The 15,892-nt window shown below is 44.6% G+C and overlaps 1 protein-coding gene across 3 annotated transcripts in view; it reads right to left on the minus strand.

Moving 5' to 3' along the window:
* Positions 1-15,892, minus strand: part of SFMBT1 (Scm like with four mbt domains 1) — a 1,637,826-nt gene that overhangs the window by 1,330,472 nt on the left and 291,462 nt on the right. For all 3 annotated transcript variants that reach the window (XM_069643544.1, XM_069643545.1, XM_069643546.1), the window contains exon 4: positions 260-500. In XM_069643544.1, the coding sequence (XP_069499645.1) occupies positions 260-500 (241 nt within the window). The remainder of the gene's footprint in view (positions 1-259; positions 501-15,892) is intronic.

Here is a 15,892-nt window from a genome sequence, read left to right on the forward strand (position 1 = left end):
CAGCTGTTGAGGTTTACTGGGTTAGCGTTCACGAAGCAGAGATCAACTCTCTACAGACCTTTGGGTCAGTCATAGCCCTATTCTCTGCAACAACACCTGCTACAGTACAGGTGGGTCTCTGGACTACCTGCAGGGTGCAAGTTAGGCTCTGGCAAAATAGGCATAATGAAAATCAAGACTCAAGAGAATTCATAGAGCCTATTAAAGACATGGACACAAACAATTGCCTTACTTTTCACATTAAGTCACAGTCATGTACCTTCAGGTGGCTTAAAGATTTTCTGGTTCTTCTCACACCAACCTAAAGGGTGTAAATTGGCCATCATGATGTCGCACCAAAAATCTGCTTTGCGGTCTTCCCCATAGCCATCATACCGAAGAAGCAGGAGCTGCCCACAGGTGGTGATGACTGTGGCAACCCAGTAGGCATCTACATCAGTCTTCACAGCAACTTCAAGTTTCATACCAGGGGCAAATCCATTCTGCAAATCGGTGTCCACCTGACAAAAAACAAACAAAACCAGACAATCAAAGCCTGTGTTAACAATACAGTAAACTATTGCTAAAATGTCCATATTTTTCTGAATTACTACATTGTATTGTAGATTATGGTGCGAAATACTGATTGATAAAAGATGCAAACAACAATAAACCGGCAGCAAGATGATTGCCCCTTTTCTAAAACATAATTTTAGCCTCTGCTTCAGCGCTTTGGCTCCACAGCAACTGCAACAACTTCCCACTACCTCTTTGTAAATACTGAACATACACTAAGCTATCAGCAGAGCATTACATTGGGAAGTTCATTACTAGGGATGATCACTTGGAGAAACCATTGTTTCTAGGAAGTGTTCACTTCACATTTCCTTCAGATGTAATAGAAAGCAGCATGACTGTACCAAACATGGACCACAGGAAGGAGACCTGATCATATACTAACTTTTGTTGTGAGGGAGTCTTGGAGGAACTGTTCCAAATTTGCATTTCTTTGCATTCTGTTACTTTTATTTTTCCTTTCAAAAGATACAACTATACTGTTTTTAACATTTCTATATGGAGTTTATTAAGTATTATGTTGTTTTGAACGTTTCACATGTTATATTCAATTACATAGAAAATACAATTCATCATTCATTTTCCTTACTCTATATTAAATTAGTAAGACGATTACTAAACTTCACGTTAACAGCATGGATTTTCAGATTGCCCAGGCAGCTGCTTCTTTTTTCCTATGTCACCTCGTGTTCCTGTCCCTGAGGCAACCTTCTCTAGCTTTGCTTAGGGTGATGATTGCGAGATTTGTCCTTGGCCTCAAGCCCAGGGATCGCATCTCTCCAGCTCTGAAATCTCTTCACTGGCTCCCTGTGACTGCAAGGATCAACTTCAAGACCCTCTGCATCGTTCACAAGGCTTTCTGGGGCCTTTGACAGCTCTACCTACAACTTTCTCTTCCAAAACATCTTCCTTCTCCAGCTCTCCGCTCATCCACCTCCAAATCTGAGGGCCAGACGCTTCTCCAAGCAGAGAGTTGGGGCAGATCTACCTCCTCAGCTGGGGCCTCCCTCCGAACAGCCTCCCAGCCTCTCAAACTTTGGCAGAACCACCCCTGGTTGCGGAAGCAAATGAAGACCTTCCTTTTTGCTTCCGCTTTCTCTTTTCCTCTCCCCTGCTGATGCACCCAACTGCTCTGTGCACTAGCCTCCTGGTCACCCTCTCATCTCGGGCCCAGTGTGCTGCATATCCATTTGCCCTCGCACTGCCTCTGGGGTTCCCCAGCACTTAAAGGTCTGTCTGTATCTGCAACCCTACAGTCCCTTCTCTCTGCACCTATGAGCCACACACTGGCTGCACACGTGTGTTAACTGCACTTGCCCCTTCGCCTCCCCCTGGCACTTCTCCCCTACCCTCTTACCCGCACTATCTGAATGACACTAGGCCTAGTAAGATTGTTATTATGTCCTCCCTTTCTTTCCCCCTCCTTGTCTTGTCACGCCTAGAAACACGTGTGCACAGGCGCGTTATAAATGACATCATATATGAGGATCATGTGTTGCAGTTTATAAACTCACTTAAGGCTAAGCCCTGAGGAGTGAAGGGCTGAGAAGGACTGCTGTTGGGCTGTTCGGCGGGTGGAGGAGTGCCCAAGACCTTAGTGTCACATCACGAATACGACGAGTAAAACGCAACTTATTCCATCAAGACACATGTCAAGTCAATCGACGTTGAAAACTCGCGTTCACAAGCGACGCGATTGTAATGAAGACAACTCTACGATTCCCGTGCCCCAGCACACACGGACCAACAAAGTAAGCAAGTATTATTCGTGCACCTCCACAGGTGAGGCTCATATTGTATCGACTGTTCAACTCTCATTGTCACACACACATAGCACAGTGTCTCCTTTGTCCCCACTGTCATCGACGGAGATTGATAATGTGATGGATGAGGTGTTTATTAGAGAGACTAACAATATCAATGCTCTTGGCCTGTTTGATTCATCGTTAAAAAGCAAACTTAGTTGTACACAAAACAGGCTTACACATAACGGGCTTGAATCTTGTGAAGTTCTGCCTACGCTTCCCCATACCCACACATCAACATTGAAATCTAAAGAAGTGGAAACAACCCATTGTGGGTTGACCACTCCTTTACAAACTTTATCTAAGTCCAATCTCGCAAACACGCATTCACCTGAAAGAGGAATCTTACCTCCGGAGATCGATGGTGCTGGCGGTTCAGCAATGGCAGTCGCGAGTGCGGCGCGCCTTGCTGAGTCCGGAGTGCCGCATCTGGTGGACGATGGAATGGATGATGGGAGTGGTGGGGATTGGGGGGCCTGCATGCTACGCGACAGTGGTCGTGGGTGCGAGAACGCCACCATCGTTGCGGGAGTGCGCGCGGCAGGCAGTTGGGGCCGCGCATCATGAGAAACTGTCTTCTAAGACTAAAGGAGTTGAGGGCTGCACAATCTATGTGGAATCTTGTTCCTTGCACCCCCTAGGGGCTAGCTCACCTGGCGTTGACATTCTAGTGACTTCAGCTCAACCCGTCGACATGGGTTGAGCCTGCCTGTTAGAGCCTCTGATGACTTCGAAGGACTAAACAAGTCTAAACCTAATGACGCCAGAATTGGAGGGTGGTGTGAAGAAACCGCAAACAAAGGGATGTCATCCGACTTTCTACAGTCATCATTACCATTAAGGCACAACACGCGACACGATTCACTAGAGATTGCCAATAATGTGCTGCAGCATTTACTTAGAATGACTAATGTCAGTAAGAATAAAGCAAGTGTGGCTGCACCTTTAAACAGTGAAGACTGTTCAAAAATATCACTGAAGCGTACCAACCGCGCACTAATTGATCCGTGTGAGATTACCTCGGCTGATGTGCCTCTCAAACGAGCAAAAATGTCAGAAATAGGTCTATTGTCATCTCACTCACATGACATCTCGGGATTACCTATTTCATCTCAGAAAAGGCTGCACATCAGCAACCAACGAGAGACACTTGGTAGTCCTAGTAATACAAACAGACTCCAAATCTCTAATATAGACGACCCTGATTTGGACGAGACAACTGACTCGTTTATGGAACGACCCTTCCCTAAAATTAGGAGAAAAAGAGGCAGATTAGATAAATCACCTGTTTGTACAAAAGTACTGTTACAGGGTCCCGAGTCAAGTACAGCTGTGCCCTCGTTAGATTTACAAGCATTGCTCCTATCTTCATTAACTATTTCTCTGCCCCATTCATGAAATTATATGAACACTTAAATGAAGCAACCAGAGATTTAACTACAATGGTCGCCCAATTAAACTCGAAAGTGGTAAAGTTGGAACAAATATGTACAAACACTAACAGCATAACACATGAGAGATTTAAAAAACTGGACGAATCTTATAAACTGTTAGAGGAACAAAGAAAGAATGACACAACTGATAAAAGACTGTTTGCTGAGGTCGCAAAAGAAGCCCTTGCTCCATTCAAAAAAGATGCAGGAAGATCTCAAAATGTGGAGTTTAGTGAGAAAACTGAGGAGCGTTCACAGTTTGCCCCATATGGCAATATGCAAAGAACAGTCAACACGAATGTCACTACTTGTGTATCCAACTCCGAGTCACAAATTGCATGTTCCTTGCCACAAGATAACATCATGGACGTCCACAAATGTGTACTGAGGGGGTAAAGTCGAATGTTCAACCCCTACCCACTGTACCCTTGGTTCCGTGCTCCAACACTGTTGAACCAAGCAAGAGGTCATCAAGGGTTCCTACTATGCCGAAAAGCACTGGAAATCTGGACCCTGTCATTTTGCAGATTGTGGAAATTGTGGAGGTGTCTTTTCATACCGCTTTTGAGCAAGCACGAAGTACAGCAAATCTGGCACATGTGGATACTCAAGCTGAATCTACGTCTAACAGTAATACTCAACCGAATGGAGTCGGTCAAAGCAACAAAATAGTTACTCCAAACTTAGTGCCAATGCTGTTCCCGATATTTAACAATGAAGTTGTGAGACCACAAAGTACGTGCCCCACAAAACATCTGAAAGCTCAGCAGTGCGAAAAAACGAAAAATTTACCGGCAAAAAAGGGGAATAAAATGACCGGTGCCCGAAAATTTCTTCGGAACATCAAAGTGGTGCATGTGCTCGCCAATGAAAAAACAAAACTTGCCCCCATTGCACTTAAAAAGCCTCTTGCAGAACCCCCCTCTGAAAGTGGGTCCAAAGGAGGTCTAAATGTGAAGTATATAGTGGAGCCTGAAATATCGTCGGAGTTATTAAACATGTCAATTTACGACGACCCAGAGTATGAAGACATTGTGGAGTCTGCTGCTTCTGTTGTTGAAGCTCAAATCACCAGTGAGGCCTTACTCAAAGTTTTGAACGTGGGAAACGGTTGGACAGACGGCAGAATTGTCGTTCTCGATAAAGAAGCACCGAAGGCAAGCGTTGCTGCCGTATGCCAGGTTGAAACAGTGCAGCCTCTTGAAAGTTCATCCCTCATCCTTGAAGTGATAACACCAATAGTGCCCACGACTGAGAAACTAAAGAGTCCGATTTTCCAGACACTGCAGGAAAAACGAAACAGGATAAACGGAACCTACCTAGAGCACCCTGTCTGTCAGGCTAAACCAGTGCAGCCGTTCGAAAGTACGTCCTTCCCCCACGAATTGAAAACATCAATTGCGCCCATGATTGAAAAACTAAAGAGCCCGACTTTCCAGACTTTGCAGGAAGAAACGAAACAAGATAATTGGGACCTGCCCTGAGTACCCTGTAATGAGGGGGACTGATGACCAAAACGAGAATGAACTGTACGAGAATCAGACCATTGGACGAGTTAAATTTGATGAAATACAGCATATAAAGCAAAATGACAAGCACAAGTACGATCAATCAAAACGACAGTCCTATGGTCCACAGACTTGCTCAAGGAGTAAATTCCCCAAGGGCAGTGGGCACGCACCTCTGGTTAGACTATTGGTCGAGAGGTTAAATTCGTCTGACAATTTGATCTTAAACAGACGCAACATCTTTAACCTACTCCACCACGTACCTAGTTTACGTGCAGTTACCACCGAGGACTTAAAGTTTGTCGAATTTCCAGATGAGCGGCGAAATGACAAAGCGGTACTGCATGTCACCTCAACTTTAATAGCCGGTTCTATTCTGGAAGCAAATGTGTCTCTTTTCATTGGGCTTTGACGTCTATAAATTAGACGATGGTCAGTCTGTGTCTCCTCGTAAGGGTCAGAATGAGATTGACCTTCCTGCATCAAGACTCTCAACTCTACTTAAACCATCAGCGCCATCAACTGAAAGAGTTCATACCCGGCTGACTGGCTTAACTACGACAATTTGCAATACGCCTTGCGAAGATGGTCCTAAAGACAGAACAGTGCTACACGGAAAGAAACGGGTCTCGTTTGACGAAGACAAAAGCTCTGTACTTGAGGATGGAAGCGAGAGACTCACCATAACTATACAAGGCAAAATGCAACAAGGCGCCTCAGCGCCTGATCATCCAATAACTAGTCACATTCATGGCTCAACACATGACTGGCAATGGCTGGCTGACACCTTAAACAACAACTCTCACCAATAATGCTAGAAGGGTGTTGCCTTGCAGCATTGTGTATTAGGATCCTGGAATACGCGTGGTTTTACTCACTTGATGAACACCGAGTGGTTGGGAGGGTTGGATATAGCCTGCCTTCAAGAGAAGCGGTATCCCTGTTATACCAGACTGAGATAGCACTAAACCCTGCCATAAAATTGGAGAAGGGTCACCCTATGGCAGGTCTTAAAACCTTGGTAAGAATCATCTGGATACAGCATTGCCAATTCTGTAAATCACTCTCCCTTCATCCAGGAATCAACAATCGTCAAATTGGTCAAACACTCCCGCAGCAAAGAACAAGTGACCATTTTAAACTTATATTGGAACCATGCGAGGGCTGGAACACATGTGTTCATTGACGCAGTTTCAAGTGCCATAGATCGCCTATTGGTCGACCAAGAAGGGTCGAACATAATACTTTGTGGCGACCTAACAGACTATTTCAACCCAAAATCGCTTCAGAAAAAAACCTTGGCAACACAATGGATGAAAGAAATGGGTGTAAGAAACTTGCAGTTGCTCAACGGCTGCACGCCAGGTGACATAGCGCCTGCCCCGACGTGGATCTGAGTAAACCAGGGATCCACCATTGACTACATATTTGTTACTGCTGATTTCCATCAACGTGTAACATCGCTAAAAGTGGTGCAAAATTCAAACAGCGACCACAACATGTTGAAGATGGAATTTGCAAATAACTATGCAGATGTCAGACCAAAATAGCAGCTGTAGATTGACATGGGAGCAAGTAGGGTGCGTCTTTGTTTAGCTGAGAATGAAGTTGAACAGATAGCAAATTAATTCAGCAGGGATGCAACAACGCTAGAATATGCTCAGTTACTGGCAAATTTCAAAACCATGAATGGTGGATCTAAACACATGATGTTGAAACGAACGCATTGTTTTGACTTGGCCATATTACAACAGAAACTGCTAATGAGGAGTACAATTCGACAAGCACGAACAGCCGACACAGTGACACGTAGTTCTGAGATAAGAGGGGCGAAGCAACGATACAAAAACTGGATCAAATCATATAAAGCAATAATGCCTCAAAGTGGCTCGGAAGGCATGTTAAAAAGCCTATATAATAAGAATACCCGAGATTTCTGGAAGATTATTAATGATACACAGGCACCTCAGATCGCTCTACAAACTTCTATGGTATCTGAAGCAGCGTGGATCGCCCACTTCAAAGAGCTATACAAAGATAGTGGAAGTTCCCTCATCTCAGATGACCACAGTGATTCAAACTGATCACTAATATTAACTAGAGAAGACATTGTGAGAATAATTAGTAAAGCCAAAAATTCAAGGGCTCCCGGACCTGATGACCTGACCAATTTTACGATCAAGCAACATCCGGAGCCATGGGCAGACTTCTGTGCGTCTCTCTTTAAGAGAGTGAACCTCCAGCGGCAGACACCTCAATCATGGAAATCTGCGGTGATTGTCCCAATATTCAAAAAGGGAGATAGAACGTGCCCTAAAAATTATCAGCCAGTTGCCCTGCTCGATGTCCTAGGGAAGGTGTATGCGACCATGTTACAGCACAACTTAGTAAAATGGGCAACTCAATCGAAACACGTAGACGTAAGACAAACAGGCTTTGTTAAGCAGGTTGGCTGCTCGTTGAATTTGTTGTTGTTGAATCTACTCAAAATGGAGGCAATTAGATCTAAAACTGTGGTATACCTCGCCTTCATTAACTTTTCCTATGCGTTTGACACGATAGATCGCGCACGCTTATGGAACAAATTGCGGGCATGGGGTTGCCCGAAAGATCTAGTGGCTGCAATAAAAGAACTACACACGGGAACTTCAATCCGGGCACGCTTGGACTAAACGGGTACGCTGTCTCAGCCGATCAACACATTCAAAGGGGTTAAGCAGGGCTGCCTATTAGCGGCGGCGATATTTAGCCTGTTTATTTCTGACATTGGGAAATCCTTTGAGGCTATAAACACCTTTCCTCCAAAGATGCACAAATCTCGGCTAAATTGGCTTCTCTATGCGGATGATCTCATATTGCTGGACTTAACACCCATTGGATTACAAAGGAAAATCAATGCTATCCAACAATATGTGGTTGATAACCATCTGCTTATTAACACAATGAAGTGTGAAATACTGGTCCTTAAAGATCTGGAAAGCGGCAAGACAAGGCTTGCAAAAAGACTAGCATGGTCATTGGGTCAAGAAAAACTGACGATTTCGCCTAGTGTGAAATACCTTGGAATGATGATCAGTTCCTGTCTTAATGACGACCCGTGGATAATTGAGACTAAACGGAAATGCAAGCAACTAGCGTGTCAAGCGCTGGTGATAAACAATAGATATGGGAAATTTTCTCGGAAGGCAGTTTTACGATTCTACGAACAAAAGGTTATACCTATACTAACGTACGGGGCAGAAAACGCACATGGGAGGTATGGTCCACGCTTGAGAATATCTTCTGGTCCAAAGTTCTCAACTTACCGAAAGGAACAGCAACGACATCCATAAGATACGAATTATCACTTATTTCAATCCATGCAAGAGTTTATTGGAATTTGTTATCACTCTACCGCAAAACAAAAAAAATGCGAACAAATTCCACAATTTGAAGTTTTACATGGTGCCACCTCTTCTGGTCCTGATGTCCTGTCAATGTGGATGAGACGCTGCAAAGTCCTAATGTTGGAGTACGATATCCAGCCTGAGGTTCTCCAAGGCAACCCGAATGCGGCAAAAACAAAAATATGGCGTGCGGATTGGGACTTAACATGCTCCAAAAGATTGTCCTCTAAATCAGTGTGTGAGGCCCCACTTGAATCTCGGCGTATAACAGCATACAAAAATACATCGAATAATTTCCTGATCCGTACGCCTGAAGGCTGTACATGTATTTTAGGCTGAACGGGTTTAAAACCAAAGAGCGGTTACGGGCGTGGTCATCGTATGCAAACTTGGATCCGAAGTGTCGTTGCTCCACACAAGTACCTGAAACATTGAAACACTAGGTGCTATTCTGTGTCGGGTTAAGAACGGAAAGAACTCGTCATTTGGGCCTTTGGAGTGCCTCCCACCCGTCGCTTGACGCTGAAGAGTGATGGCAGCAAATGTTCAACGGGAGAGACATGAAATTAGTCTTGCTGTTAACACACTTTTTAGCAATAATTGAAAATCGATTGATAGTCCCAAGTGTGCCTGCAAAAAAGTGAGGACGTGAAACATCTCTTGTCCTTTTGGAAAATCCTTTTAAGTTGAGGTCATGGCAAAAAAGAAATAACTAAACACTCACTTATATGGATGAGTGGGACTTAGCGAAAAGGAGATTTGTAAAGACTTGTTAAAGAGTTGGTCGGAAGTGAAATGAATGAATGTTTGTTTTGTGAATCTTTTGTGTATATTAAAGGTTTGAATGTAAACAAATAAAAATTTTTTAAAAAATAAGTCTACATCTACTCTTGACTCTAGCTTTCAAGACCTGCAACGGAATATTTACCCTGGGTTGTTGTCACATCTTACTAATGCGGAATATTACTGCTGGTGTTATTTCGACATTTCTGAAGCATACAGTGGTCTCCCCACTGCAGAAAAATGCCTCTCTGGATCCAGCTGTTCCAGGTAAGTTTCGGCCTATTTTGCTTTTGCAGGGCCTAACAAAGAATCTTCCGCCCACTGTGACCCCGCCAGCTAAGAGCTTTCTTGGAATCCAATGCCATTCTGGATCCTTTTTAATCAGGGTTTCGCCCCCTGATGGGCACAGAATCAGTGTTAGTCTCAGTCATTGAGGACCTCTCCCTGGTATTAGATCAAGGTTGTGTAGGTGTCCTTATCTTGTTTAACCTTTCTGCAGAGTTTGCCACCATTGACCATGGGATTCTCCGTTTACACCCAAGGGAGGTCGGCATTGATTGGTCCAGTTTTTGACTGGTTTAATTTATTTTTGTCAACTAGGATGCAAACTCTCATGGCCTCCTTTTTCTTTTGCATTACCTCTGGGGGCCCAAAGGGGTCAGCAATTTCCCCTCTTATGTTCAACATTTATCTGCTTCCTCTCGCCAAACTTATTCATGCACATGTCTGTGGATTCTACTCTTCCACTGATGACACTCAACTGGTCTTGCGTGTGGACCATGATCAGGAACATGCTGTTAGTCATCTTAGGAGTTGCCTGTCTAACATTGGGGGATGGATGCAGAAGAACTGGCACAAGCATAAAGCAGAAAATACAGAGGTCATGGTCTTGGGCACTGATAAATGTGAGATTTCGCCTTGGTTGGCTGCTTTTTGGCCGCCAATTCTTTGGGCGCTTCACCTGTCCCAGTTCACACTGTGAAAAATCTTGGAGTAAAGATCGTATCCTCCCTTTCCGTTGAACAAAATGTTAGGGCCAGATGTAGCGCTGCCCACTTAAGCTTTTTAGCAAAATCATCCCATTCATACCAGCTAAATTGCATGGACTGGTGGTGTCCAGCATGGAGATGGCGCCTTGGACTATTGAAACACTACTTTATTTGAGCAGCCAACATTCTTCAGTGTTTGCAAGTCGTACAGAATTCTGCTGCCCACTTAGCAGTGGGGCTACCTAAGTTTTCATGGACTTCGGCTTTCCTTCGGAAGCTACACTGGCCTCCGATTCACAGTCGTATTAAGTTTAAAGTCCTATGCTTGGTCAATCAGGCTTTTCATGGATGGGGAGCTTCTTGCCTCTGCCACAACATTAAAAGATATCTCCCTTCTCGTAGCCTTTGGTCAGTGAATGTATACTTGCTTCAAGTTCACTGGTTCTGCCAATCTATTATGAGTAGCAGAGCTTTTTCCAGAGCCGCCCCTCTCCTGTTTAACTCTTGTCTTGCCCATTCAGACTATTAAGTATCATTTTTCCTTCCGAAAAGCAGTGAAAACCTTGTTTAATTCTTAGTGGGTGGGGTCCTGTGAAGATGAGGCGTGCGTTCCACCTCGGTACAAAGAGTTCAGTGCCGCAAAGAAGACCCTGATGAACGTAGCCACAGCAGCGGGTGTCGGTATAGCTTCGGCGATCGAGACTCTACCACGTGCTGGATTTCAGATCTTCACTTGTCTGTGTCTTTGTGGACTTCGGGTGGTGGGAAACCCACTGGCAGACTTTCCTCAGTCATCGACAACCTTGACTTTCTGTGGCGGTACAAAGCCATCGAAGGTGATGGCAATGGAGCCCTACGTTCAATGTTCTTAGGCAAGGTGGAGCGTTGCGGCTTTGGTCATCGAGCAGCACAGCGTCAAGCTGTCACCGCTTCTGGGCAACACGACTCGACTGGCTTCCAGTGGTTAGGGAAATCCTCTGAAGCCCGGTCGACGGCAATGGACTTCGATGGCCTTGATGTCCCGGTGCTTTATTTCAAGATTCTCAGCAGACCCCTTCTCAGGTCGACAGCCTTTCAGGACTGGCTTCCAGGGTGCCTCAGTGAAGGTCAGGTTCTGCACGATGCTCCCTTGTAGCTTGTGGAGAGGTCTCTTAGCCAGGTCATTTCTCAGATCAGTCCTCGACAGACTCAACAGCTTTCAGATTGGGTCGAAGGAAAGCGGCAGCAATAATTCATCTTCCAGCTGAGCTTCAAGGATAAGCAGCTTCAATTTTCAACTCCAGCTTCTGAACAAATTGGGAAGTGAGAGGTCCCCAGATATACACATCTGTCCCTCATTCACTGTGCAGAGCCAAGTCCAGTAAGCCAATCAGACAGAAAGGCATTCATCCAGGCAGGCAATCAGGCTCACAGCATTCAGGCTATTCACTTCAACTCAGACACCCAATACAAGGAATGTTGATTGGGCCAAGTACCCAGCCTTTCAGAACACCACACTGCATTCATGTCAGTTTCAGACAGGGCTGTCTCATTCATTGTGTCATACTCACAGAAAACAGACACCCATAACATAGAATGTATCTTGGTCACACACTATTCACACAGGTCCCCATCCAAAGGGTGTACCCACAACATACATCACTGGGAAGGCTCCAGCCAGTCTGACCTGGACTTTCCCACAATACCATATATGGCTCTGCCACCCAACATCCAGTCAGGGGAAGGGACAGAGTCAGGGCTTCCCAGGACTTTGGGAAAACAAGGTAACGGCAATTGAAACCAAGAGGCCACAGGGGCCATCTTGTCTTATCAGGAATCCATTGATTCCTATCGTAGGGCCTGGGTTTCCCAAAATGGATGATACTCTGAGCACCTGCCAAATTCAGCATGGAGCTGCCTCCAGCCCATACCCTGCTCTGTGGGCCACACACGTGCCCAAAAACATACAATAGAGGTACAGGGTATTATTCCCACCCATGGGTGCCATACGAGTATCCCAAGGATCCATCACAACCAAAAAGAGGAAGAGCTGCACTGCCAGGACTCCAAACTGAACTCCTGTGCAGAAAACACAGAACACACATGTAAAGGGAGTACAGGACAAGGAAATGGAGGCCCTGTCGCTCCAATGCATTTCCAGCATCACAGTATCCCCCTCTTTCATCACCTTTTCCCCATCCAACCATGTAGGAAATTCCAAAACACTGACACCCCCGCCCCCTTTTCCGACACAAACACTTTTGCACAACACGAAAGACAACGGACTAACACCAGAGCTGTTTACCTGACATACAAAGGTCAGGCAAAGTCAGGCAATTGATCAGAATCACACACACAGACAGCCCTTTCTCTTCCTGACAGGGATAAAAGGTAGAGCAAAAGAGCACAGAAAGAGCAAAGCAGACAGAACGAAGTGAGAGCTAACTCAGCACAGCAGTTCAAGAGGATGAGAATGCTGGCGCATACCGAGGGGCTAACAAGGAGAGAAGCAACCTTGCCCTTGCCGAACAAGGCCCTTGAGACCTCCGCAGACAGAATTACAAGACCGCGAACAATAGCCAATGTGTGTTGCAGCATATGTCAACGGTACACGAGATTACCAATCCAGGGAGAGACGCTCGTCTCTGTGGTACAATCTTGACTCCAAAAGAGAAAGAAAGCCAGGCAGTTCATCAAAGCCGGTGAGTCGAGGGGAGAGCCAATGGGAAACTGAACTGTGTTGAATGAAAAGTTGCAAACGGCTAAATTTGGACTGTGAAAAGCGTTAAAGAGCGGGATATAAAAAAAAGGGGAAAACCAGCAACAGAGGAGTCTGGCACCACATGGGTGCTCAAGCAGGAAACGCTGGGTGATTACTCGATGGTAGACACTACCGTAACCAGAGGGCCTTGGGGAAAAGGCTAAAAGAGGTTAAAGTGGTCATACAGGGGTCTTTTAATATCCTCTGTACAATCAAAAATCTTTGACCGACAGAGGATTGTGAAGAAAAGGGAAATAAATCATGCTTGGTGAAATTGGTGCATGAACGGTGTGTTGCAAAGGTTGGCAAGAGTGAACCCGGCAGAGGGATGCTAACAAAAAGGGGCGAGGCGTGAAGTTCCTATGAACAGTGTGTTGACAGAAGGGAATCCGACTGAGGAATGTCCACAGTGAACTGTTTTGCAAAAGGTGGCCAGAGAACCCGACAGAAAGGGGCGAAGCCTGAATAACTGTTTAAAAAGACATTAATATTTGTGAATGTCTGAAGTATTGTACGACCAGGGGAAGTGGATTGTCCCCCTTGGCATTAGGATCTGAAACCGGCAGAGGGAGATCCTGAAAGAAAGACCTGAGGCGATTGAGGGAAGCCTAAGGGTTTGAGTCCAAGAAAGGGAGATCCAGGGGTTGGAAAGTCATCACCCCAACTTTCGCTTAGAAAGGAACTTTTTGTTTTGCTGAATACATCAGGCCCTCGAAGGCAAGAGACTTTTGCTGAAAAGAGAATTAACCATCGAAGAACCTGATAACCGGTAGGGAACCGTTGACTCGTGCTGGGAAAGCTCGAGTGTGTTGTGCTCAGGAAATCCACCTTGTCCCGTGCTCAAAATGTGGGGAAGGAAGACCGCTGGCAATCACACCCTGACTTATTATTTGTGAACACTTCTTTCTTTATTTAAAGCTCTATCCCACACTCTTTCTGTAATTCGTTTTAAGGATTTGGAAATAGATAATTTTTAGTATAGGCCTTTCACTTTGACAATACGTCACAAGGACTGCCTTATTTTTCATTTGATGGTCGAAGTTTGCTCTCATTTTAGATTTAGGTTAGGCGTTTTTCCACCCGTCATTTACAGTTTAATAAACACCCTTGAACTGTGATCACTTGTATCTGTCTTTACTGTTGCCACCATGAATTTGTTACAATACCTGTAGCCAAAGACTGGCTTTGTGTATATGCCACATTAAATTAAAAACAGTGTTAATTAAAACGTTAAAACATCAATTCTTTCTCTAAAACAGTTACATCAAAACACCAGTTAATAAATCCCTTATGAAAGTTCACTCAAAATATCCATACATTTACCATAAAATGTAATCATGTAAAAAATGAGGTTTATAACATTTCCTTCTATTAGCATCATCCACAACCCAGACACGTCACCGCAGAATATCTTATTACTATAGGTTTTCAAATGCCTTTGCTTGAATAGCATTTAGACCGCTGCAGTGGCACATGACGTGGTCAGCTTACTCAATCACCATCTCTCCACACAGTCGACACAACCGCTCGAGGCGTGGTATGCCCACTTTAGCACCCTCTATTTCAAGAGCCTGCGTAGGATTACATTTCAGCATGAGATGGTGTCTTATTATGGCATTGTTGGGAAAGGCCTCAATATATTTCGGGCCAGCTTTGCACCTCCTTCCAATATTCAATAAAGGGGCCACTATTTTCGCTTGGTGCCAAACGCATGCAGTCATTTTCCTTGCTATGATTATATATTTGTTTCCTTATCCATCCCTTTAGGCTGTATCAAAAGCATATTTTCATTAATGAATGCTTGCGTCCAAATATTGTGTATGACCCATAGGCTTCCAAGGGTACCAAATCTCACATTATCGTGTATTGCACTATATGCCTGTATGACATCAACCATTAATGTGCCATTATCTAGCTGCTTCAGTTTATCATACCCCATGATTAGTTTAGTCAATTGCTACTGATATTCTCATGAGATCAAACTCCAACAAGATGTCTTCTATTGAGAGTGATGTTGTCATGCTAAACAATTATCAAATCTGCCCTGAAATTAGTCCCCCACACCTCCACACAAAATATGCAAGACACTAATTTTGACTAATTCTGAATTAAGTTTTTGAATTCTGCAATCCACTGGTTCAATTCATCCAGCAATAATATTCGCTAGTATGTCCAACATGGCGAGCATACAGTAGTTAGTTGGATTTTTCCTGCATCCCTTTTTGTGGATTGGAAGGATGGTTCTCTCTTTCCAAGGAGGAACCTGTCCATGGGTCCCAATCGGCACAGAGTATGTAGAGCAGTGGCCCATATTCCTTGTGATCGCTTCAAAAGACTGTTACAAGTACCATCCGGACCAACAGCGCGTTTAGTCAGCAATTTCACAATCATCTGGGTGAAATCAGCTATTGTTGATTTACACAACCAGCTCTGATTGACGTTAGTATAAGCCTCAACACTGGGTACCATAGCCCCCAGTGTGTTTCCAATATGATACGCCAGCTCTCCACAGAGACGCTATTAATAGGTAGATTATTTCTGGCAGACCCCCCCACAGTTGACCAAATGCCCATGTTTCTAGTCCTGGCATAATGTGCTAGAAGCATCCACATCTCACACTTGCCCCTTGTGTGGTGCCTTCTCAACCACCCACAATAATCCACTTTAAGAGCTTTGATGTTTTTTGAGATAAC

Source organism: Ambystoma mexicanum, chromosome 2p (assembly GCF_040938575.1).
Source record: "Ambystoma mexicanum isolate Mex_15411 chromosome 2p, UKY_AmexF1_1, whole genome shotgun sequence".
In the NCBI taxonomy this organism is placed as follows: domain Eukaryota; kingdom Metazoa; phylum Chordata; class Amphibia; order Caudata; family Ambystomatidae; genus Ambystoma; species Ambystoma mexicanum.